This window comes from Cibotium barometz, chromosome 51 (genome assembly GCF_041138505.1).
Source record: "Cibotium barometz isolate CiBa-2024 chromosome 51, ASM4113850v1, whole genome shotgun sequence".
NCBI lineage: Eukaryota > Viridiplantae > Streptophyta > Polypodiopsida > Cyatheales > Cibotiaceae > Cibotium > Cibotium barometz.
Genome location: NC_141096.1, coordinates 39,697,400 through 39,724,572, shown reverse-complemented (window position 1 = coordinate 39,724,572; position 27,173 = coordinate 39,697,400). Strand labels below are relative to the sequence as shown.

Here is a 27,173-nt window from a genome sequence, read left to right as displayed (position 1 = left end):
ATGTTTTAAGTCCTTCTTGACATTATAAAAGGGTGAATTGTGATGCTTGCAATTGAGATTAGAGAATATGGGTTTGCCAAGCTCCACTTGTAGTTAATCTTCTCCAGTATCCTAACAAGCCAAGCTCTCCTTCACCAACAAATTGCATAAAAGAGGATAAATCACGGAAATGAGGGTTTACTCTTAATGAAGGGTCAATTGGATAGAGACACCCATCAACCTAAAGATCTGCATTTTTCTCCTTGGCTATCCTATAAGCTTGGACAGATTTTGCATTAGTAGGATGGGTTTTCTTAGAGCTGCCATACTCTTCAGGAATACGAATGTGTAAATCAACCTTCCATTTTCTAGCTTCACAAGGGGCTACACACACAGCTTCATAGCTAAGAAGAGGAAGAAGCTAAAGTAGAGAGATCCGTAGAGAGAGAGAGAGAGAGAGAGAGAGAGAGAGAGAGAGAGAGAGAGAGAGAGAGACTATTTTGTTGGAGGTTTGTTGTTGGAGGTTTAACACAAATCCATTTTTCTAAGTAGAAAATGATATTTTTGATATACAAATATACTAACATGGATTTTTTCATCAATAAATTACATTGATGAGAAAAAGATTTTAAAAAATTTGAAGTCCCCACAATTTCAAGATCTCATGGATGTAGTGCTTCCTGACAGTTAGTTATGTTTATGAGGTTGTGGGGACCTGACATTTAGCTATGGATGTACTGGCTCCTGAGACAAGCTTGTGACGTGAACCTTGAATTACAAGCTTTTTGGAGGGAAAAAAACTATTTTCATCATACATATTGGTTGGGTGGTGTTTTTTCCACCTCAAACGTAAAAAAAATAAAAATTAAAAAATTTCACTTTTTGGGGGCCCTCCTAAATACAAGAATATTTTGCTGATGTGGAAGGGAGATATGGTGGGAGTTAATGGAGGAAGGAGATTTCAAATTGACAAGAAAGATTCAATTTGTAGAGAGTGAAGATAAAAAATTCAAAAAGTAAGAGAGAAAGTATGAGAAAAGTCAAAAAAGTAAGAGAGTATGAGAATATTTCCTTTAAAAAGTGAAACTAGGGGGTATGGCTGATGTGGCAAGGCAAAAAATAGGTGTCATCATAGCCTTTGTCTCACTTAAGCCCAATGTTTAAAGCTCTGATCCCTTAAAATTAGGAATCCTTAGGGAGGCCCTTTTTGGGTCCAAAAAATTCCTAATGTGGGTCTTCACATTTTCCATTCAATCCAGGTGGTTCGAGGACCATTTCTTTGGAGTCTACATGGTTTGGGTTTCTCTTTTATTTAGGTGGATGTGGTTGTATGGATTACTTCATCTTCGGCGGGGGACATTCATACCTCATCATCGAGAGGAGTCCTTTATCTTTTTCATTTGTCTTGGGGGTCATGAGATTCATGTATTGGTATTGGTGCTTTATGATGGTGACGCTTGGTCATGTATTTGGTTCATTGTATATAGCCTTTTATTTTTGTTTTGTGCACGACCACCCTTTGATTTTGAAGGATGAAATCATTATAGGAGGGGATGGTTTGTAAATAAAGTAGATTTGGTTTCACATGCACATGGGGGATGGGGCCTAGGAACTTGGGCTTAGGGTCATTTATATGTGCACTTTTGGGGGGCCTTGTGCTATATTAAGCATAGGGCTCATAGGCATTGTACCTTTTCATAACCATCATAATACAAGTCAATTACTCTCTTCTCTCTCTAAACCTAGGCTAATCATCTTAATAAAGGTTAATCTAAGGATAATTAGGTTAATACAAGGCTAATCTAGATGCTCCTTTCTTTCAAGAATGAAAGTCTTTTTCTAGTTAAGTATGTTCCTTGGTTAGCAAGACCATTAAATCATATGTTTTCAAAAGAATGTTTCTAATCCTAGCTTTGGAAAATCTAGTTGAAAGCTAAGTTCTTGGTTTTCAACTTTGAAAAGTCTTAAAACTCTAAAATTTCCAATAAGTAAAATTTGAATTTATCCTTGAAAGCATGATTTATTTTGTAGCAAATGATGTTAAGCTCCAAGAAGCTCTGAATATTATGCATCTTTTGAAACTAAGTCTTTTAGTACTACTAGATTTCTACAATCTCTTAGTACTTATGAGAAATCCATTTCTCGATTGAACTCCTCATAATAGCCCTTGCTTGAGTAACATTTTGAGGGGACGTACATGAGCTTGAATCACCTATAAAATAAAAATCATATAAGGAAGTTATTGAGATAATGCCATGATATAAAGCGTCATGCAAATAAAACAATATCTAAAACTTTCCATAAACTTTAACTCATGATCTTAAAGGAGATTGGAAAATTATCATGATTATTCATGATAACTTATACTATGGTCACCTTATAACTATTTGGAAACCAAAACTCTTATCTGATTGCTCTACTATCCAAGGAAATTATTTTATCCTTATTCAAATTACACACTTCATAATATACATAAAAATGTATAGAGAAAGTGTTTTTAACTTTTACTTTTTAATCTCCTAAACAAATTGAACGAAATGTTCTAATGAAATAATTAAATTAAACACTAAATATGTATTTTAGTTTTTTAAATATGTCTTCTTGGCAGCTTGGTGGGATGTGACTCTCTCATGCTAGTGTAAACAATGTGGACTACGGTTATGATAAGTTCTTGTTTATGAAAATATGGTATCACATGATTATTTAAACTATTCTTTTTTATAACTAACTCAGTACTCTTTCCCTTTTATAACTACGGAACGTAGGTGAGATAAGAATGTGAAAAAAAGTAACATCTAGGTTATCCTTCGAATAACCTAATTAGTTTGGATTATGGAAAGCTTGAGAGATTATCACTAAGGACAATGGAAAGTAAAGTGTAATGATAATTCAAAGACTTCAAATGGTTCAAAAGGTATATCAAAGGTGCAGTAGTCCTAGAGCACATGCCTTTTATATTCCCAAGGCCCATGTACCCTAATCCCACATATAAATGATCCTAAGGCTATGTTCCTAGGCCTATCCCATGTGCATCCTAAAAAAACTTTGTTACATAATGCAAATAAGCATATCACATGATTATTTAAATGATTTTTCTTTTAAAACTAAATCACTCTTTCAAAAACTTTGTTACATAATGCAAATAAGCATATCACATGATTATTTAAATGATTTTTCTTTTAAAACTAAATCACTCTTTCAAAAAGACATGTGTATGTTTAGAATAATTAAGGCATATCTTAAATAGGCAAAATCTAAGTGTGTAAAAACATTATCAAAGAAAAATTGTATTATAAATCATGATCAAGCTTACAATCAAATTACTCATATTATTGTGATATTAGAGTTTACATACATGCATTTTACACATCCTTGGTATTTTATGGAAAATAAGGAAACACTGGTAGTTTGTATTTTAAGGACAATAAGAAAGCGCTTGCACTTTAAATAAAAATGTTCTCTATATTTGAAGGACAATAAGTAAGGACTTGTACTATAAATAAAATTTCAACTCACCAATGAGGTGATCACCCAAGTGGTGAAGATTTTGGCCTAGGACTAGGTCCTAGGTTCAAAACCCCACAAGGTGCTTCCTTAGGTATATCGCCTACCTACGGGTAGATAAAATAAGCCCACCTCATGTGCCTAGCGCACCTACTATGGGTAGTTAAAAATAGTAACTACGAAAGGATCTTGGGTCTAAGGCTAGTCAGTTAAAAATAGTAACTACGAAAGGATCTTGGGCCTAAGGCTAGTCAGATCTTGGGTCTAAGGCTAGTCAGATATTAAAAAAAAAACAACTGAAGAACTGCACTTAAAAGACCATGTGTGGCTATCTATATCATGAAATCCCCACTTTTGATAACATTTAAAATATATGAATATCCTTCTTATAATTAAAAACATGCCATACATTACATATTGATTAAGTTTTACCTAAAATACCCTAACAATATATATTGAAAGTTTAGCATGCGTGTTATGTTCATCATACACATACAATTACACACAACATGATGTTAAAAAATCTAAACCATAGCTACAAAAAACATAACATACTTACCTGTTTGATTTTTTTTAAAGAAAATTAAATCTTTTCATTGTCTCTCATTTGTAGCTAAAATTTTGAAGTTGTGATGTTTTTAGGTTTTAGAAATGAAGTTATGATGTTTTTTACGTTTTAAAAATTGAATCCTTGTAGACCTACTGTGTTTTTCTTAACTAGAAATTTCGAAGGATTGAATTTTTTAAATGAGATTTTAAAGTTTAGAAATTTTACCTTTTCATACATTGCAAAAAAATGAAGTGCTTGAATGTTTGGAAATTTTATTAGCTTCTAAAGTGCTTGAATGTTTAGCCTTTCTACCTTTCTATAACTTTCATCCTTTTGGTTGTCATTTTTATGTGTAAATTAACGTATACATTTTCTATTTCATATTTGGATGATAACTTTAATTATGAATACCTTTATGTGAGTAATAAGAGGCCAAAATATGTTATTTTATAAAATATAAAAGGCCTCTATTTACACTATAATCATAATAAACAGAATTATTTAATTTAATTATAGAACTGTATAATATAATTTAAAAAACTTGAAAAGTTAATTAAAATCCTACTAGGTTTGATATTTGAAATCCAATGATGTTGACAAGTGAATGCTTATTGATTCTAGTTGGTATATTTAGATGCATAAAATAATGTGAATTTAAATGAGACTTGAATATTGAAATTTACCCCTTTTTATATTGAACCATTTGAAGCGCTAGTTTGATTATCTGCTCAAGGCCCTTAGAATACTTAAAATCTATTAATAGACTTGATACAAATACTTATCACATTTGTTATCTACTACTTGTAAGAAATGTTTGCAGTAAAAGTAACATGTGCATTCCATGTGTATGCCAAGCATGAAAACCTTAACTTGTGCACAAAGATAATTAGAAATGAAAATTAGTATCTCACATTTTTCTTTGTGTTTTGATGGTAAGATTCATAGTCATATCAAATGTCGCAACTTAAGACCCTAGATTGAAATAAATATTTATGTACTAAAATAAATTTGAAAGAATTATATATATATATATATATATATATATATACTCTAACATGTTGTTTTTTATTTGTTAATTTATTTTTTGTTTAGTTTCTTACATATTTAAAAGAAAAAAAATATTTGTTTTTTGTTTAGTTTCTTACAATTTTTTTTTGTTTAGTTTCTTACATATTTAAAAGAAAAACAATTGTTATCTTTACATATATTACTTGTTATAATATTTTTAATCTAAATATATTTCATACAATATTATTAAGGATATGCACATTGCTACAAAATATTCGATAAGAAAATAAAATTTTCTAAAAATCTATGAAGTTAATGTGGTCATTACCTTATAACTCTTCTATGTAGAAACAAAAAAGCTATAATGTAAATGATTTGGTCATTACTAAAACACTTCTATGTAGAAACTTAAAAGCTATAAAGTGAATGTGGTCATTACTATACAAAACTTCCATGTGGAAACGAAAAAGCTATAGAGTTAATGTGGTCATTACTGTCCATAATTTCTATGTAGAAACTGAAAACCTATAAAGTTAATATGGTCATTGCTACCCATAACTTCTATGTAGAAAGTACTCAAAATTGAACACCGTACATGTGCTACTACATTTTTTTTAAAACTATTCACATTGTATTAATTGTTATTTCTTCATTACATTATATAAATTTAGTTACTATCCACTCTTCTATAATATTCAAGTCATGAACCTATTTGTATATTGAAATTGAAAATTATCAAATGATATAAGAACATATAATTTATATCTGTGTTGTGTTTCATATTTCTTCATTTATATATAGGTAAATGTGTTATTTGTACTTTATATGTATGAATGTTTATGTTAATGTGTATCTATGTGTGTGCTTATGTGAATTGGCATAAGAGTGTGTGTATGTGTGTGTATGGGGGAGTGTGTGTATGCATATATACATGTGTGCGTGTTTTTCCTTGCTTACATGTATACCTATGTGCATGTGCACGCACACACACACACATGCACATGCTTATGTGTATGTGTGTGCTTACATGCATTCCTATACACATGTGTGTGTGTGTGTGTGCACAAGTTTACATGTGCATGTGCATGTGAATGTGCCTCTACATGTGTGTGTGCATGTGCATGTGTAAGTGTGTGTGCACATGTGTACGTGAGCCTGCATGTGTGTGTGCTTGTGCTTGCGCATGTGAGTGTGCCCATGCATGTGTTTGCATCATGTGCATATGGGTGTGCATGTGTATACACGTGTGTGTACATGTTCATGTGTGCATATGTGTGTGTGTGCATGCACATGTGTGAGTGTGCATGTGTGTATGCGTGTGCATGTGCATGTGTGTGCACATTTTCATGGGTTGGCACATATTCATGTGCATGTGCATGGGCATGGGTGGGCACATAGTCTTGTGCCCACCCACATGTAGATATTCATGTACATGGGCATGGGTGAGCACATAGTCATGTACCCACCCACATACACATATTCATCTGCATGAAGATGGGCACATAGTCATGTGGCCACCCACAATCATGCCCCCACCCACAATCATGCCCCCACCCATGCCTACGCACATATTCATGTGCATGTGGGTGCGTACATACCTGTGTGAGTGTGTATGTGTGTGTACATCTGTGCATGGGTGGGCACGCATGTGCATCGGTGCATATTAATGGGTCGACACATTACACAGCTATGCTTGTATTGGGATGGAGATAGAGAGAGAGAGAGAGAGAGAGAGAGAGAGAGAGAGAGAGAGAGAGAGAGAGAGAGAGAGAGAGAGAGAGAAGTATGGTTTAAACTTACCTCCTTGTAAATAAGGTTGGCATCCATTTATATCAACACAATGGGCACAGTTCTCACAAGTGATTAAGATGCTTGTCTCTATAGCACAAAATATTAAGGATAAATAAGTGTACATAGACTTTTAATTATAACAAGAAAGTCTCTATATCACAAAATACTAAGGATGAATAAAAGTGTATGGAGTTTTAATTATCAAGAAAGTTTGAATAATTTTCTTACCACTTGGTGCTGAAGTTTGTTTAGAAGCATGTCGATAAGGATCTTGCGAGCCATTCAAAAATAGAATATTCGAACCTATTGTTGCAAAATGGTAAACACCCTTTGTATTTTTCTCAATATGTGAATATCCAATATAGTTAAGATTAATATGAGTTTGACCTAGTATAAAAAATATACAAGATACCTATTGTATTTTTTTAAATAATGACTATATTAAAAACATTAATGAACTAATCTAATATTTAACACGAGTTTTACTTGCTTAAATTACTATTATATTTAGTCTTATGTTTACATATGATTTTAGAAAAAAGATTTTTTATGTTTTTATATTTCTTTTATAATAAATAAATAAAAGGCATTTTAAGGTAATTAGAAAATTCATGAGAAATTTCCTAAAGTATTCTATAGTGAATTGTTTTCTTTACAAGTTGTATATATTTATGGAGATTCCATAATCTCATTTTTGAGATTCTAAAAAACATGTCAAAACTACAAATAATGTAAGAAAAATGAGAAATGTTTTTAAACCTACACCTAGGATCTTTTTGTTTCCTTGTTTATGAGACATATACGTGTGTAAATCTATCAAGATCTAGACTATGGATTTCACTATGACAATCTACCGTGCTTTTTCTATTCTATCTCTTTTTCGTTTGGCAAAACATATTCCTCAATGTTCTATAAAGTTTATTGTAAAACACTTACAAAAGTACACTCAACATCATGATAGAAGTACTTGAAGAACTTGGAGAACACCTATGTGGTTCTATGGACGGATCTACAAATGGCCATACAATTATGGGAAAAAAAAATCCACTCCACAAGGGTATTATAAAAATTTTAAAAATTTAGAAGAGCTCAAGGAACTTAAATCTAATCTCGCATTAGCTACCCACAAATAATATCTTTAAATCATAATCGACATCTTACTACCTAATCAAATGCAACTTATTGTACTCCTAGGGTATAAAAACTTTTAGAACTAGGGGCTTGTGCTATTGTGGTATTGCTTTTGTGATATTCTTCTTACCCTAATCTTCCCATAATTATAGGATTAGAATGCAAAGTTAAAATCCTTTAAAAAATAAATAGCCAATTTTGAATGTAATTTTGACCTTTTAGAACACCCAAATGTGCATATGCATGACTGCCTGCTATAGAAAGGGAAGACCAATAAGAGAATGAATGGAGAAAAATACTAGAAAGATAGGAGAAGGAAAAAGGAAGCTTGAAGATACAACACTATGACAAGGAGATTATAAAGTTTAAGAACTAAATCAAGGGAATACCAATCAGAGAATGGATGGAAAAAGATACCAAAAGCACATGAGAAGGAAAAAGGAAGCATGTAGACACAACAATATGATAAGGAGATTATCAAGTTTAAGAAATATTCCCCTAAATCAAGGGTCCACATGACAATAAGTAAGTATAAAGCAACTCAAGGAGGAACCACAAAGAATTTCAAGCAACAAAGAAGTAAAACATGGAGAACTTCAAGAAACAAAAAAGGAAATCATAAAATATATTCTTGTAAATGCCACCAAAACTAAGGTCCAAGCAAAGCAAACAAAGAAGGAAATCAGACAAGAGATTCTCAAATGCCACCAAAACTACGATCCAAAAAAAAACACTTCTAGGATGAAGAAAGAGATCAAGGCCACATCTTGACAAGACTGCAAAATGAGTGGAGGTAACTTAGAAAAAAATTGGCTCACAACACAAACACAATCATGATGACCTTTGAAGACAAAAACAGAAGGAACTTCCACCACACATTACATGTGTAAGTCACCAGCCAGCTCTCGAAAGAAAGATGATGAGACCTTGTGGAAATAAGTGGAACCCTATTCACAGACATTTGGTGTCTAGGGGGGGTAAGGACCTTAATAAGGAGAGGCCTTTTCTCTTTAATAACAAGAGAACTTATTAAGGAGAGGCCTTTTCTCTTTAAATTTAACGACACAGAAACCCTTAACTTTCCTCCAAGAGAGGGTGATGATTTCCTCCATGAAGATCCGTTTACTTGATGATCTCATTCCCTTGTAAGTAGAGCAGCATAAATGTTCAATTATGCAAGTTATGAACGTAAGAAATTTTTAAAATTAAAATAATATACAATATAAAATGTAAAAATAAATATAAATTTATATCATATAATAATAATAACAAATGTATACTAAAAGCTAATTGGTAGAAAATGTAAACGTTTTTTAAAATAGACAACTTCTTGAAAAGTAGTGTATTTTTACATACAACCAAATTTAGTAAAACGGCCCATGTTGTAGGGTTGTATACCAACACTATTCCCTTATTTTTAAGTATAAACTCAACTATATTCTAGCAAGAGACTAGAAAGTTACAGGCATTGCAAATTGTAGGCCTGTACCTACATATAGGGAGCCATGACATGCTAAGACAAGCAAACGTCTACAGAGAGTATCAATTTCTTTTATTGTTTTTCTTGTATGGTTTAATTATTTCATGTGAGAGAGTGAGAGAGAGAGTGTGTGAGAGAGAGAGAGAGAGAGAGCGAGAGAACTCTATTAAACATGGTTTTTCAGAATTGCAGGTTCCTTGGATGAAGCTCTCCTTTCTTTCTAAATTCTCTTTTTGCTCCTTCCTTTCTATATTATCTTTTCTCCCCCGATGAGATGATGTATCCTCTCTATGGAAGAGATTGATTGTATCAAATTACTTCATATGTTTATAAATCATTAAAATGCTCATGTGTGAGACCGGGTCTCACACATGGGGGAAATTTTGTACCCAATATGGTGTTTACGTGTCTATGCTATATTTTCTTACAAATTATTATTTGAAGTGACAATCTGATTATTTTGAATTCAATTTGTTCCACTGCACAACATGGACTCCCCATTATGTGCTCTCATATGGCATAATATCATTCATCTACATTTATCTAGCTCTTACTAGACATCATATAGAAAGGCCATTTATACAGGTATTAATTACTAGACTTCATATAGATAAGACATGAATATTTGCAATGAATATTTTTTGAATGCTTTTATCCTATATACTTGGGAAGGTTTCATCATGAGAGGTTGAGCTCTCTCCAACAGATGCAATACAATTGCATCGTTTGTCTAGATCTCACTAGACTTCATCAAGATGAGACATGAATATCACAATGCCTTATTCCTACAAACTTGGGATGGTTTCACTACTAGATTTAGCTCTCTACATAGATACATATCCCATGGTATGATGATCATCATAGGTCAACTAAGGGTTTCATTGCATCACAAGATACTCAAAAGAACGGGCGTCCCATGAGACATAGGCATGTATGTAGTAGCAAATGGGAGATTAATTTTCATGCGAATTACATACTTAGATGCATAAGCTAATATGAGATAAGTGGATGCACCATTATCTCTATAGGGAGGGGTTTAGGCCTTTTCCTAGGGGTAAAACATTTCAAATATTAGAGATGCTTCAGTTATATCTATTGGACCTAAGGCACCATATAAAGCATTGTCTCTCCAAAAGGCAGTCATGCTTGTTAGTATTCATGCAATGTAAGTTGTTTTAAGTTCCATATATCTTTTAGATACCCCTACCCTTGTGTCCCTTCAAGTAAATCTTGGACTCCCTATTCTATGCTCTCCTATGGCATAATATCATTCATCTACATTTATTTAGGTCTTACTAGACTTCATATAGATAAGACATGAATATTCGCAGTAAAGATTTCTAAAATGCTTTTGTCCTATATAGACTTGGAAATGTTTCACTATGAGAGGTTGAGCTCTCTCCACATACGCAAAACAACTAACATCATTTGTCTAGATCTCACTAGACTAAATCAAGATGAGACATGAATATCCTAATGCGTTCTTCCGACAAACTTGGAATGTTTCACTGGATAGATTGAGCTCTTCACATAGGTACATATCCCATGGTATGAGGATCATCATAGGTCATGTAAGGGTGTCATCACATAACGAGATACTCAAAATTAGAAAGGGAATCCCATGAGACATAGATATGTATGTAGTAGTAAATGGGAGATTAATTGTCAGGAGAATTACATACTTAGATGCATAAGTTAATATGATATACATGGATGGATAATTTAATATGAGATACATGGATGCACCATTATCTCTATACGGAGGGGTTCAAGCCCTTTCCCATGGGTAAAACATTACAAAGGTCAGAGATTCTTCACTTATATCTATTGGACCTGAGGCACCATAAAGACATTCTATTGAGGTAGTAGCCTAAGATGGAAGGTACCATATAGAAATTTGCCATTGAATTCTTTGGTCCAACAAGATCTCTAGCCAACATTCATCCTATAGGATCTATGAGAATACATGGACTGGGACCCATAGAAGATTAAATTTTAAAATGTTTCTATCTTTAAAGAAGTTTTAAAAAGTAGAGAAGTAAATACCTGCAATTTTAGTTGCACCATAATATATATCAGTGACATCTACAGGTGGTGAAGTTCCATTCCCAAATACATTTGCACAAAGGTCCAGATGATATCTTGAAGAAGAAAAAAGTAGGACATTAAAATCTCTCTCTCTCTCTCTCTCTCTCTCTCTACTCATACATGTATACACACAAGTCCACATGCATGTGTTTGAACACAAACACACACATACACATGCATGCATGTATCACAATTTCACATGCACACACCCCCCACACACACAAGTGCATGTGTATGGACACAAGCATTAATATAGTTTTTCATGGTGTTTTTAAGACAAAACAAGAAGCAACATAGTATTACCAACCCCAAGCACCATTCATATGCCTATACATGTGCATGTGCATGCGCATATATATGTGTACATGTACACATGTGCATGTGCATGCACATGTGCGTGTGTGTGTGTGCATAAGCATGTGTATGTGCATGTGCATGTATGTGCATGTGTGCTTGTGCATGGGCATGTTGTGCTTGTGCTTGTTCATGTGGTTATGAATATGCATGAGTGGGTGTTTTTTATAATCTATATGATGTGTCACTTCTCTCTAGGACACAAGGTGCACCCCATACCTACCACCCATTGAAGGCATTTTATGTTGGAAGGTGTATATATATCATGGATATGATGAAGGGCGCAAGAGGGTGAAGATTCTATTAGTACCCCATATGTAGTGAAAGTGTGAAAGTTCAAAGGAAAAGCTAGATACTTTGGGCAAAAAGGTCTAATAAGGCAAAATGGATCTTTAACTATTCATGATAGCCCCTCGCATAGCCCATAAAAAGTATGCACCTCTAATGGGATAGTCACTATGGTTTTTAGACTCATCATTGGCATTGACATTGTTTTGGACATGGTATTATAGCATTGAGCTACTCCTCTCTATGCTTCATGAATTCAAGGGGATATAAAAAGGCATAAATCTTATGTGAAGCAAGTGTGAAGGATATGCTACTTATACTAAATGTGGTGAAATCGTGGAAGTTGAAAAGCTATAAAAAGTCCAAGGGCACCATCCCTCACATATTCATTTTCCCCAAGCTTGTTCTTTTGGAAAGAAAGGTCGGTTGGGCAAAGTGGGACCCTACCTAGTCATGCTACCCCCTTCATTTTTTCCCATGAAAGTTTTTGATAAAAATATGGAAGAGATAGCTTCAAAAGATAAACACATGAGTTTGTTAATTTGCACAAAATAATGATTCATAAAAGAGTAAGACTGTGACCCCAATAATTGGAGCACTAGAAATCATAGAAGTATGGTGAATTACAATGTCCCATTACTTATGAGCATACTAAGTGAGTGTGATACTTATTCAAGGGTCATTATGCTTATGCCATACATGTATGTATGTGTGTACACTTGCATGTATATATGTGTATATACATATACATACATCCATACATATTTATATTTATATGGATGAGAGGTTAGAACATCTAGGATAAGGTAGGGTTTCAGGATTTCAAAACTCTTCATCTTTTCACTTTTTTTGAGAGAGAGCCATAGCTATCATTGTTGGATCGTGATCCTTGCCACAACTGCCTTGGCATTAATATTATTTTTTAACATTTTTCAGTTGTTATCTCTCATGGGATATCCTCTAAATGTATTTTCTATGTGTATGTAGCCTTTATCACCCCTCAAGAATTTTTGTATTGTTGTTTATGGTTTTTCTCCATGCCCTTCAACCCACTTGTCATCATCAACACAATGGCCTCCCTTGCCCAAGCCACATGCCCAAAGAGTCCTACCTTTTACCATGCTTTCATATGTAGCCTCTATCACCCCTCAAGCATTTATGTATTGTTGTTTATGTTTTTCTCCCATGCCCTTCAACCCACTTTTCAAAACACAATGTCCTCTCTAGCCCAAGCCACACACCATTTACTCATTTCTTACTCAATTGGTCCTTTGATATTTTTATTCCTTAGTTCCTTGAATTTGGTGCACACTAAGGTCATTAGACATAACAAAAGACATTATATCCATATGTATACAAAAATTATCTTTAGGGGAGCCCTTCCCTTGCATAATAAAGAGTCAAGTGCAAAATGAGCATAAACCCATATTTATGTCTTTAAACCTTTTATAGATTTAAAATTTTTTAAAGTTTTAAAATCTTTTATAGATTTAAAGGGCGATTCAACATAGAAAACTAAAGTAAAATGGAAAGCGGTGTCAGGTGGCATCAACTTTAAATGTTGACATTAGTGTTTGTGTGTGTTACAATCTTTTATTGGGGTCAACCACCAGACTAAAAGATTGTGTACATGCATAAGTGGTCAACCACGAGACTAAAAGATTGTGTACATGCATAAGTGGTCAACCATAAGTGGGTGGTAGAAATCTCATACTAGTTTTTAGGAAGCTAAAATATACAGTCTTGATTAAATTTTGTCCCTTTTATCAAACTATATACGTTAAATAGCGAGGAATTAGTAAACTAGACTTCTTAAATAATATGTTCTATCATACTTGATTTAGCTCCTTCTTTAATCATGCATGTCATAGATCATGAAATATATATGTTATTTCAACCACAACTATAAGATTGTGTACAGGCAACCATAAGTGGGTGGTAGAAATGTCGTATTATTTTTTAGGAAGCTCAAATATATATTCTTGATTAAATTTTGTCCCTTTCATCAAACTATATAAGTGAAATAGTGAGGAATTAGTAAACTAATCTTAAATAACATGTTCTATCATACTTGATATAGCTCCTACTTTAATTAATCGTGCATGTCAAAGATCATGAAATATAAGTGGGTAATATCACGTACAGTACACATTAGAATAAGTAAAAAAATTTATCTTACTGTAGATTAAGTGGACGCATAAAGATATTATTTTTTGATGCTGCTGTAATAAAATAAGCGACTTCCGAGCATTGTTGGTAAGTCCATTGCCGCCCTAAAACAAACACCACATGAATAGATGCTTCATCATTATTAGATATTCATCATTATTTCACAAAAATTGCTTTTTAGATATTTAAGGTGAGAAATTTGACTTCTTTTTATGTGATTTGAAAACCACCTTTGAGGTTTTTATCACTACTAATACCATTTATTAAATTATATTCTTTTATTATTGTGCTTTAATATGAAAGAAAGACTGTCTCTAGTTTTTTTTTTAAATCCAAGTTAAAGTTAATTCAAAATATTGTGAGTAACATCTCACATCTTCGCATGCATCCATTTACACTTCAATCCAGGGCTTCGAGCAATATATCCGTTGTTCTTCGAGCAATATATCCGTTGTTCTAGCGTAGGTGAAGAGAGAAAAGATCATTATTATCCGTTGTGTTGCCAGATTTATTGTATCTCATGTGCGTTTGGAAGCATGGAGCGCACACAGGAGGGCTACACTGTGGAGCACGGCTGGCTCGGGAGATCTTGGGCTGGTCGATGGGGTGAATCTATTGGGTAGACTAGCATGGACACGTGGGCAAACTACTAGATTTGGTTCAGTTGGCTAGGGTTGACTACCTTCTACCTAGGGTCCCATAGTTGGCTAGGGTTGACTACCTTGTTCCATTACAAGTTGCCCCCAAGGTCTTGTATTCACTATAAAATGAATTCAATTACAACTGAAAGTCCACCAACTGAAAAGTAAGTGCATATAGAAGATCATTGTAATTGCTTGATACATGTTGTGTTGATCTTGTTGCATCTATTTTACTGCCTATTTTCTAACAAACAACCCAAAAAATTTGCAAAACCATCTATTGAGAATATAGAACTACCTGCCTACAATCGCTTGCCATTTGATTTTACTGGAAAGTTGTCGTGTCATCTGGAAAGAAGAACTAAAATTGCAATAATGTGCATCTTTGTGTACTTTGGGTCATCCTTGAATATGTGAAACATGTGCTTCAAAGATAACATAAAATAATATGGATCCTCCTCAACCAGAACCAAGTGTGCATGACATAAAGATTATAGTTAGTTAGTCTGTGTCAAATTAGATCCTCCTAAACCATAATGAAGTGTGCACAACATAAATATTATAGTTAGTTAGTCTATGTCAAATTAGAAATGTATCATATGGATTCTCTTGAGTTAGCCTAATGTCAAATTAAAGCTTTTTAAATCCATCTCAACGCTATTAGCAAAAGATATGTCTAAGGTTAAGGCCACAATCTTAGGAATATGTTGCTTAAATATGGATTCTCCTCATAAGAAGAATCCATTTTTTTTTAATGGTCTTGTCAAGGAGACCATAAAAAATGACTTCAATGAGTTAAATTATATGCAATAATGAAACATGAAGGCTCAACAATTTGTTTCTAACAAGTAGCGCACTCCCTTTCCAAAAGACACTAGTTTTGGAGGCTAAAATTAATTTTAAAAACAAACAAAACTCCTAAAAGGATACTTAAACAAAGTGAACTAGAAAGATTTGAAATCTCTTTAAAAGTAATTTTAAAAAAGCACGTTTTTTAATCTAGATACTTCATCAAATGAATTCCTTGGTTCTAGTTATATTTTTGCTCGACAACTAATTCACACAAACTTGTTACTTAAATAAATGATACTTTATATTAATACCTAGTATATATGACCCAAGCTAATAAATAGTCTCTTAAGGGAACTAAAAATTACTTGATTACCAAAACATGTTCTATAATATTACAGCTAAGAAATATAGGTGATGCTACTCTTTGCCTCTATTATTCATTAAATATGTATATTATATTCAGACTCCCTTGGTTTAATACCTTATAAGGTCCAAGTTCTAGACAAATGATAAAGTAACTTCACTTTCAAAAACCTTAGAGCATTAAGTTTGTAGCTAATAATACTAAATTAGTGGTTGCAAGGAAACTAAATCTAAGCTAGCATCATAGTATATTGTGTCTCCTAATGCTAAATTAGTGTTTGCAAGAATAGTAAACCTAAACTAGCATCATAGTATATACAAACATACTAGTATTTAATGCTTGGTTCTTGCCTAAGACTAAGGCTTTATTTATTCCAAAAGAACCCCTCCATATCATTTTACATGCAAAGCATTATTTCTTCCAAAAAAACCCAAGATATTGAAAATATAGCCCCATAACTTTGTTGTTCTTTTCTATGAATTTAGGTTCTAACAATACTGACAATGTGTAAAACAATAATAAGGAAATGGTTTGACTAACCAACAACTATTTTTAAAACAAATCTTTTGGTTTGGACAGCCACACCTATTTTGTTAACAAATGCTTAGAGAGAAGAAAAACTAAGAGGGGGGGGGGCATATGTAACTTCGGATCAGTTTCGATGAGTTAAACATCAAGATGTAAAAATTAAAATAGATAGTGGAAAAAAGAAAATTAATATATAGTATTCGAAAAGAAAAAAAATAGTTAGATTTTATCTTTTGTAAATTTTAAGAACTGTTCTAATAAGCTAGTTTTGTTTTTTTAATAAGTCTCTTTGTTTAATCATAAAAAATTTGCATTTCAAACCATCAAGGTAAAATGAACAATATTAAGAGAGTTTTAATGCTGAAAAAAATGGAGGCGTTATTTGTTTCCTAAGATAAGTAATTATACAAGGGAAGTGTTTTCTAGTTATTATTCACAGTCTTAGGAGAGATTAAATGCAAAAAAGGGAGGGGTTACCTAATTAACACAAGTAATTAGATAAGAGAGGGACTGTCTTAATACAAAACAAGTAATTAGATAAGAGAGGGATTATCTTAATACAAAACAAGTAATTTGATAAGGGAGGGTTTAACTAAATACTAGACAAGTAATTGGATAAATCAGGGGTTATCTAAATATTAAAAAGTAAAAACAAAAAGATAAATGGAATACAATACTTTATGAAGACTTTATAAGTAAACCAAAAACTCTAAATGGAATAAATAAAAAACAAAAGATAAATGGAATAAAATACTTTATGAAGATTTTTTTAAATAAAACAAAAACTCCAAATGAAAATTGATACATACCAACATCAACCTTAGGGTCTACATTCTTGTAGATTTCTTGGCTAAAATAACTTGTATCTCCTCCTGTCATTGCATTTATCACTTCCACATATGCTTCCTAAAATATTTACAAAAAGATATTTATTTTCTTGAATCACTTCAATAAAAAAATTTAAATCAGGATGTCATTTTTACTTTTTATGATGTATAAATCATTTATCAATAATTCCACATAAATGTTTGATATTCTCATAATCATGGTTTTTGCATAAACAATTCTATAAAAAAGAATTTTTTATTTAATGAAAAATAGCTTAACATTGAAAAAGTATGGTGCTAAGATAATATTAAAAAATGACCTAGCCCTTTTTTATAGCATGGCTCTAAGACAAAAGAAATATGTTTCAAGAAACCTATTTTCCATGGTGTATCTTCCTAATAAAAGCAAAATTTTTGTTATAAATTTCACCGAAGAAACTAGAAAATGACCAAGCCCTTCAAAAAGTTATGATATAAAAACATATCATTGGTAGAACTAGTTTCACATTTATAGTTTTCAGTTTCAAAATGTGAGGTTATAATTTTTAGTTCTAAAATGTGAGGTTATAACAGATGTCTATCCATATGTACACCTAAACAAAAAAGATTTGGCCTTCAAATAGTCATACTTTTTGGTGGAAATCTAAAGGTATATATTTAGTTAGTTATGTAGATTTTCAAGTATATTTTCTATTCCAATTTAGAAGCTAGCCTTAAATCCCTCTAGTGGCTTACTTAAGTACACCTATAATTATAAAGTCTTTACAGTAAAGTTGAATTGTGGCCTAAGCGTAAGTTTTATCAACAAGTAAATGTTTTTGAAAGTTTTACCTATAATAACACATTCATTCAACAACAAGTACCATATTGAACAACCTAGAAAAATTAAATTTTAGGTATATCACTTGTATAGGAACAAGGTTTATATTTTCATCCACATAATTCATTACTTTTTAGGAAACAAATATTGGACAAGATACAAAAATTAAAATTTAGGTGTATCACTTGTACAGTAAGAAGATTTTGCATTGTCATGAACATAATTTATTACTTTTTTGGAAAACAATATTGACATCTTTAAGCTATTATAGACTTTAATTATGCTAGAATATAAAACATGAAAAAAGATTACACTCTAGCCAATATGTGCAAGTGTGTCTTTGCATGCATGTGCATTTTTACCTTCATGTGTATATGCATCTTTGGGTGCATGTGCATTTGTGTAGGCATGCTTGTATATGCACATACATATACATGCATCTACATATTTGCATTCATGGGCATTTGTGTGGGCATGCATGCATGAAAATGCATTTGTGTAGATGTGTGATTACACCATGTGTGTACATGTGTGTTTGCGCATGCACACATAGTGAAACATTTATGTATAGTTACAATGATCTATATACTATTGCATAGTGTAATAGTGATGTATAGTTATAATGATCTCTATACATTATAAACTATTGATTTCATAATGATCTCTTTTAGGCATCGTACTTACCAAAGTGTCAGTTCCATTGCTAATTGCTTCCAAGATGGGTGTACAGGGAGTGATTGGATCTCCATATTGAACCTGTATATGTATACCAAATTACTCTTTTTATAATTGTTGATAGGTAGCAATATGGATTAACATAATTAAAACTTGTTAAGAAAATTAATAACAAATATAATCTTACATTAGCAATATGGATCAACATAATTAAAACTTATTAAGATAATTAATAACAAATGTAATCTTACATTTATGCTAATTTTGTATATATAATTTTAAAAAAATGCTCAGTACCTCTCAAAGTTATACCTTATTTTTTGACATAAATTATGCTAAAAATTGAATGGTTAAAACCCTTGATCTATGCTTGTGTGCATCCCATGGTGTTACCATTTGTGCTTAAGCCTTCTAAGGGCTAGCATTTTATTTTAAAAAAAGAATGATTTCAATATCAAGAGAAGATATAATAGGAAAATATTAAATAACTTTGAATATATTTTGTATCAATAGATATTTTTGTTCGATTTAAATTTAAAAAATATTCTTATAGATAAATTTTAAAAATCATCCATGAAGAATATGTTTAAAAAATGCCAAATGTATTGGCAAATTCATTTCACATATACCAACTTTTATTGTACATATTCTTCATCTATTTACTTTTTAATTTGCATCTCAGAGGTACAAACATCTTATTAATTTTTTAAAAATTTCTCACGTATTAGAAAATTCGTTTCACATGTACTAGCTTTTATTGTACATTTTTCCCATCTATTTACTTTTCATTTGCATCTCAAAGGTACAAACATCTTATTAATTTTTTATAACTTTCTCATTAAGTTATTTTTTTTATTTATGAAAATTTACAAACTTGTGACATTATGTGTTCAACTTTACAATACTCTACTCTCTCTCTCTCTCTCTCTCTCTCTCTCTCTCTCTCTCTCTCTCTCTCTCTCTCTCCCTCCCTCCCTCCCTCCCTCCCTCCCTCCCTCTCTCTCTCTCTCTCTCTCTCTCCCCCCCCTCTCTCTCTCTCCCCCCCCCCCCTCTCTCTCTCTCTCTCTCTCTCTCCTCTCTCCTCTCTCTACTTATAGAAATTAAGCCATAAATGGTGTATCAATAGATAAAAGGACCTTTTGTCTTACTTGAAATAGGAACCATATTTTTATCAAAGTCCAATCATATCCATTGTAATACAAAAATACAAACTACTTTAGATTATTTCACTAATAAGTTTTCTTTGGTTACTCATGCAAAGGAAGCTCTTACACTTGAAGTCAAATGTGAATGTATTATGTACTCTCTATTTCACTCCTTCGTTTTAGAAAGGGTTTGTTTTAGAAAAGTGTTTACCCAACAAAATGATGTATGATTGCTAATAAGAAATAAGTTTCATGAAAATGTTATTTATGCTAGTAAATATTTGACCTAGTTCTCTATCTAAGGGATAATTAATTTGGAATATTGTTAGTGCTCTCATTCTTCAATTTCATAAGTTTAGTTTTCATTAATTAACTAAAGGTTATTTGATTTTCTTTCCTTTTCAAAAACATAACTATTCACTTTAATCTTGACGATTTTTTTAAAGAGATATCCATTTTTCTGATCTTTTTAAAAATAAAATCTCCACTTTTAAAGAATTGTCCACTTTAAAAAAAAAGATATTTTCTTGTCTTTTTTAGATATATGATACACCACAACCCTTACTAATAGTAACATAAACATTGAAAGTTAATTATTTTGATCAAAAAAATAAAATAAATAATGGGAGAGCTCTTACGTAGCCAGCAGGGAAAATTCCCATGAGAATTGCAAAGTCACCATCATTTAACTGCAAAATATATTTCATCTATTAATGAGAAATTCATGTAATCTCCTCTCTCTCTCTCTCTCTCTCTCTCAAGTTATGTAAGTTATAGGTCTTTCCACTAGCTAGCACGTGTGTGTTCTCAAGTACATGCACGTGTGTGTTCTCAAGTACATGCATGCATGTGTCTTGGAATCCCTAAATATGAACGAATGTTTATAATGCATTTGTGCATGCATGTGTCTTGGAATCCTTAAATATATATATATATATATATTTTATAATGCATGAATTTCTATGCTTGCATGTGTTTTGGCTAAATATGAACAAATGTTTATAATGCATGAATTTCTATGCGTGCACACACACACACACACACACACACACACACATAGAGAGAGAGAGAGAGAGAGAGAGAGAGAGAGAGAGAGAGAGAGAGAGATGTTAAATTGATTTTAATAACCAATGAATCATCTTTCTATGTTAGACTTGGAACCTGTGTAGCATTGACGAGTGACTTGATATATGTTGCATTTTTCACAAGGGCTTCATCTAAGCGCTTTGTAATGTCCTTGTAAGCAGCACCGCATTTGGGGCCTAAAGATTCTCCAAGCTACATTCAAATGTTTGTAGAATAAAGAGGCATATTTAACAATGTTGAAAAGAAAATTTTAAAAAACTCTGAAAGTTTGAAAACCAATTCAATTGTCATCTCTATTCTTATGTTTGAACATACGACATTCTAATTTACCTTATTTAAAAAGATATAGCTTTACCATCACCATAATGTGATCGTATACCTCCACTTTTGCAACACACAAACTTGGGTACATTTGCACTTGCACAGATAGTTTGAACCACTCACACAATGTGCTTGTACATCTCCACTTTTGTAGCACATGCACTTGGGTACGTGTGTGCCACATCGCACATGCGCGTATGTACTGATACTAGGATTTTTTTCACTTGAATTTTCATTAAATTGATGTTATGATCATGAGAGCATCGTAAATTCATGCCACTAGGGAGCTTGTATTAAATGAGCATCATCATATAGAATAATTGAATCATCTACTATTTTCTTAGGATAAAATTAGTTTAATAGATGGTCATATTTTAAGAGTGATTTTTTGCTTTTCTTAGAGTCAAGGTTTTGTATAAATAATGGTTGTCCCCGTCTCATAATTTAAGAAAGAATATGTTATTCCTCTCTTTCTCTTATCATTAGTCGTGCTTTTAAGCAGCACACGTTGAGGCATTATGTCCCGAAAAAAGGAGCCCTCACAACACACATTTCTTGTACGTGTGCACATACACACGCACACATATGCATATACTGGCATGCACACACACACACACACACACACACACATAGATAGATAGATAGAGAGAAAGAGAGAGAATGATAGTTAGGCAATCAAGCATATTGTATTTCTAGCATATTGACAATACTAATACTATGGTTCACCTATGGAAAAGAAATATTTATTTAGGAACATAATTCAAATTCTAATACAGACCTATAACTTTCTATTTTAATACCTGTATATCATATGCTTGATAGTTTTCAATAGTGTTCACAACACCAGAGCTTGAAATGCTTCCCCGCACGAGATGTGGAAACTTAACTCTAAACCAAGCACTGAGTGCACCTGAATATGAACCACCCAAGACTATCCAAGCATTCTCAAAATTTTTTGATAAATTATAACGCTTGATAATTTGTTCCTGAAATTTCCATTAAAAAAACATATTATTAGTAGCAAAATCATTACTTTTGTATACAAAAAGGATCATAAAAGCTTTTTATGTAGTAATCACGGTTGGTAATATGAAAATTTTTATAAGTCATATCAAATGTAGTTATTATATCATGGAAGTCTATATACATAGATGCATTGACGTTAAAATAGTTAATATACAATCTTATTCAAAAGACATAACACAACTCTGTAGATCATATATAATCAATTAATTTTGACTTAGAGAAACCATTTTGTAGTGTCTAGAAGAAATTAAAATTTTCTTAATTAACACATTAACCATAGAAATCATGTTGTAGTGTCTATAAGAAGTAACAATTTTCTTAATTAACACATGGAACCATAGAAAGGTGAGCTTCTAATGACCATTTTTGCACTTTTAAAAAAAATATGACTTGAGATTCCAATTTAGAGTTGAGTTTCCTTTGCATCATTCACTATAAATCGTCTTCCAACAAATTTTACAATAATGATTTGGAAAAATCTATAAAAACCAAACTTTAGGACTATATGTTATGTAGTTGTTGAAAATTGATATGAGAGGAATATACATGTAACATAACACTTTGATTTTTAAAAACATTACTTATAATCATGCTAAAATGATCATTTTTGTTTAATTTGTTAAGTTAAATAAATTTTACATTGATAAATAATATGATGTTGTGCTTTTATCTTTCTTATCATAATTGTTTTAGACTCTTTTAACATAAAGTTTGGAATGGTTGTAATAAGATTGTCAAATGACTACATAAAATAATGTTGTTATTGCATTTGTAATGCATTTTTTACTTCAATGATGAGGTATCTTTCTCATGAAATCTTTTACCTATAGTTCATTCCTTATCAATTCTCTCTCACAACAATAAAATACCTTTCTCATCAAATTCCTTACATATTGTTCATTTTTTAAGAAGAATTAAAAAAAAAGCATATTTAAATAAGTAAGACTAGGAGACACTTTGTGATGGCACCACTTAATGAAAAAAAGAGTGCTTGATACCTTGAAATGATTCATACCTGATAATAGCTACGAAAGGTGGCAAGGTCAAAGAGAGCTTGCTTTGAGCTCAGATACTTAAGGTTTTCTAATTGTAGGTCTGGAGTTGGAATGCTTTCTCCATAATAGCGATGCTCTAGTGTGACACAAGCAGCCTTCACACCTTGCGCCAAAACCTATAATAAGAAGAAAAATATAGTAAGCAACTTTCACATCTAGTGCTAAAACATATAGTAATAACAATATAATAATTTCCTTATCCCATGTTACAATAACTCATAAAGAAACCTTTGAGAAGATATTTATGTGCTCACACTTGTGCATATAAATATGAGAGAGAGAGAGAGAGAGAGAGAGAGAGAGAGAGAGAGAGAGAGAGAGACGAAGAGATCATTTGTATGTCATGTGCATTAAGAACGATGTTATCTGAAGGAATGGTGGCTCAATGAGACACTTTGTTGATTGTGGTATTGATTCAGCTTGAAATTCCATACTGTAGCATTTTTTACTTTTTATAGACATACATGTATGCATCCATTTATGCCTAAATGCATGCTTTCATATAAGCATATGTAGGTATTTGCACAACATGTAGGTATAGAAAATGCATTGGTACAACTCCACTTCGTCTTTATGCAACTATTTAGAATTTAGCTCAATTTCATGCGAAGTGGATTATTCTATGCTAGATTAATATCATATATACATATTCATCTAGGAAGAGATTGTGGTTTAAAAAATCACATGATATAGCCAATTCAAAATTAAAAAATATATGGAAGTATTCTACCCGCTTGTAGTATTTTAAATGACTTTAATAAGGATGAATAGATGGGTGTGTGATCACAACCAAGAGCTAAGATGGGAGAGGAAGGGAGAGGAGAAACATTTGGTCTTAACTCCCTTTAACTTCTGGGATCACACACCCAACACATTGCTCCAACACTCCAACATTGTGGCCTCCTTTAACTTCTGGGTAAGCACCTAACGAACTTAAGGTCTAGGTTTTCATCATATAATGGAGGCCTTGGGAGCCCTTTCTTCATTTTAACTTCATGGTAAGCACCTAATGAGCTTTTAGGGCTTGATTTTCATGTAATAGAGCCCTTGGGAGCCCTAAGTGTTTCATGTTTATGGCACTAGGCTACATATAAATATGTAGTTAGGCATAGATGGAAGGCTGAAGAGCCTTGTGTACAAATCGGTTTATATACTGACCAGGTAGTAGTCGTCGTCGATCCCTCCACATGCGGACTCTCCACAGATCAGCAAGAATATAGGACCTTGAGGGTCAACGAAATAGTCAAGAAACTCATAATAACGCTGTTGGAACGTTCGTGTGTCCTGTGATCATAATGAAGGTCACCCAATGAATTAGTTATTTTGTGTGTGCGCACGCGTGTGAGAGAGAGAGAGAGAGAGAGAGAGAGAGAGAGAGAGCACACCTGAGGGTTGAAGTGATCCACAGTTTGATTCATCCAGAGAGGGGCACTACTTGCAGAAGCTACTGTCTTTTGAGATAGCTTGCTATGAAGCCGTCTAATGTGGTTGTGCAAGAGACTCTCTGAAGTGGGCATGTGCGCAACCAGAAGGCAACACGTGACAGCTAACACGAGCGCAAATCGCCCGCAGCACCTCCTCCATGAGAGTGGCAACCTAGGAGAAGATGAAGAAGCCATTACTATTACTAGTGCGAGCTGCTGCAGCGATACGACTTGCAGCTGCTGGTAATGGTGGCCTATACATCGCGCTTAAATAATCACCTATATTAAACCGAATATTAGCATCAACCACAAGAAAAAGAACGCCTTGAAAGTTGAGGCCGGCCGCGGCCCGCGGCCTTGTCACTATGCGTATCTCCTTTAAAAGGGCCTGCAAACTTGCCGGCCGTGAAGATGCATTTATGAGGGAGTGGCCCATTCATGACTTGTGTCTAGTCCTTTTGGACATATGATGGTGTTCATTGTTGGGTTGGAATTGCTCCTATTCACACTAATGGATCTTTTGTATCTTAGGTTGATTCACATGTTCACATCAGCTCAAGAGGTGTAAGTATCTAATCTTTACTTCCTATTACCATTTCTATTCATTTTTGTGAAAAAGCTTGAAATCTTGATAAAGATCCAGATACAAAAGGTAATGTAAGTAATTTGTGATCAAGAAAGTGATTACAATGGATTAGTGTTAACTCTTGAAAGATTAGTGATAAACTTAACACTAAAATCAAGATTGAGTTCTATAATAATATAATACAATAACCTTTTCATCATTAACACTAGTTCTGTAATTGGACACTAAAGTGTCCTGAGGACACTAAAGTCCTGAAAGTTAGCATTTTTCTTGAATTTTTGTGGGCAATCTATTAAGAGTTTTGAAATGCTTAACATCCACAGATGTTCCTCAAGACCCAAAAAAAAAAATTGAGATTTTTTAAATTGCACTTTTCTTAGCTTTTGCAAGGTAATATTTTAATTTTCTTAGACACATGCTGATAAAACGCATGATTTTTGCTGTTTTCAAAATAGTAGTAATTTGTACATAACTTTTAGAAGGGACATAGTTTGATCATGAAACTTGGCTTGATCGAAAGCCCATGATGTAAACTAAATCTTGGAATCATCAAACGATAATTATTGGATAAATTTTTGACTCGCTAATATTGAAATGATGTTTTTTATACAGGTGGAGCATGAATTTTTCTCCTTCCATATGCAAGCTAATAATGTAAAACTTGAGGTGCACCCATGTTATATAGGGTAAATACTACTTTGTTTTGAATTTTCCAAAACTTTAGAGCCACTTTTTGGGCCTCTTCTCATACATGGCCTTTTGCGCAACCTGTTTTTAATACGTAAAATGTCTAATTATGAGCCTAATTTTGATTTTCATCAAAGGGAAAAGCTGTGTAAGTGCATTATTTGTTGTAACTATAGGTGTAGACTACTTGTGCAAGCATAGTTATGATTAGTTTTTGAAAAAAGATGATCAAATTTTGTATTTTTGTTTTTTTACAGTTTTTTTAGAACTAGGCGATAAGAACCTACTTAAGTGGAGGCTAAGTTGGTGTCATACACATCAAATTATGGCTTATTTATCTCATCTCAAGCATGAAAACCAATAATCAACATTCTCATTGATAGGGCTACAATTTTTTTTTAGTGGCGTGATTGAGTTTTGATAATACGCGTTACTTTTGCTGATTTTATACAACTTTTTTGGAAAAAATTCTAGGAAAGGAAAATGATTTTTTTGGTGAACTTCTACCCCCTTGGACTGATGTATGCTATCAAAATATCTTGGGAAAAATGCTATTGATATCATTGGATTTTTTTTTTGAGAGAATGATGCTTGCATATTTGGAAAAATCCTGAAAAATCCTGAAAAATGTTCATTTTCAAGACATATGCTACTTTGTTGCTTATGTACTTCCAAATAAAAAGGCATTTTATATGTTTAGCATTTTTTACATAAGCATAGGGTTATGTTCTAAATGCCCAATGAAGCATTTTGGTTTTTAAAGCCTACATTAGGAGTTTGATTTTTTTTTGCAACCCCCAAAAAAGGACACTCAAGTGTCCTGTTTTGGTACCAAACTAGTGTTAAGCTTTGGT

At 32.7% G+C, this 27,173-nt stretch overlaps 1 protein-coding gene across 1 annotated transcript; it reads right to left on the bottom strand.

The window, feature by feature from the left end:
• Positions 1-1,956: 1,956 nt before the first annotated feature.
• Positions 1,957-25,298, bottom strand: LOC147609616 (putative serine protease EDA2). Its single transcript, XM_086787623.1, has 13 exons — positions 25,008-25,298; positions 24,781-24,906; positions 23,583-23,738; positions 22,342-22,527; positions 21,296-21,412; positions 20,773-20,823; positions 18,999-19,070; positions 17,477-17,573; positions 14,353-14,446; positions 11,490-11,584; positions 7,061-7,135; positions 6,842-6,919; positions 1,957-2,191 (listed from the first exon to the last, which is right to left on the bottom strand). The coding sequence occupies exons 1-13, from the start codon at positions 25,239-25,241 to the stop codon at positions 2,097-2,099; spliced, it is 1,476 nt and encodes a 491-aa protein (XP_086643749.1). The 5' UTR covers positions 25,242-25,298; the 3' UTR covers positions 1,957-2,096.
• Positions 25,299-27,173: the final 1,875 nt, after the last annotated feature.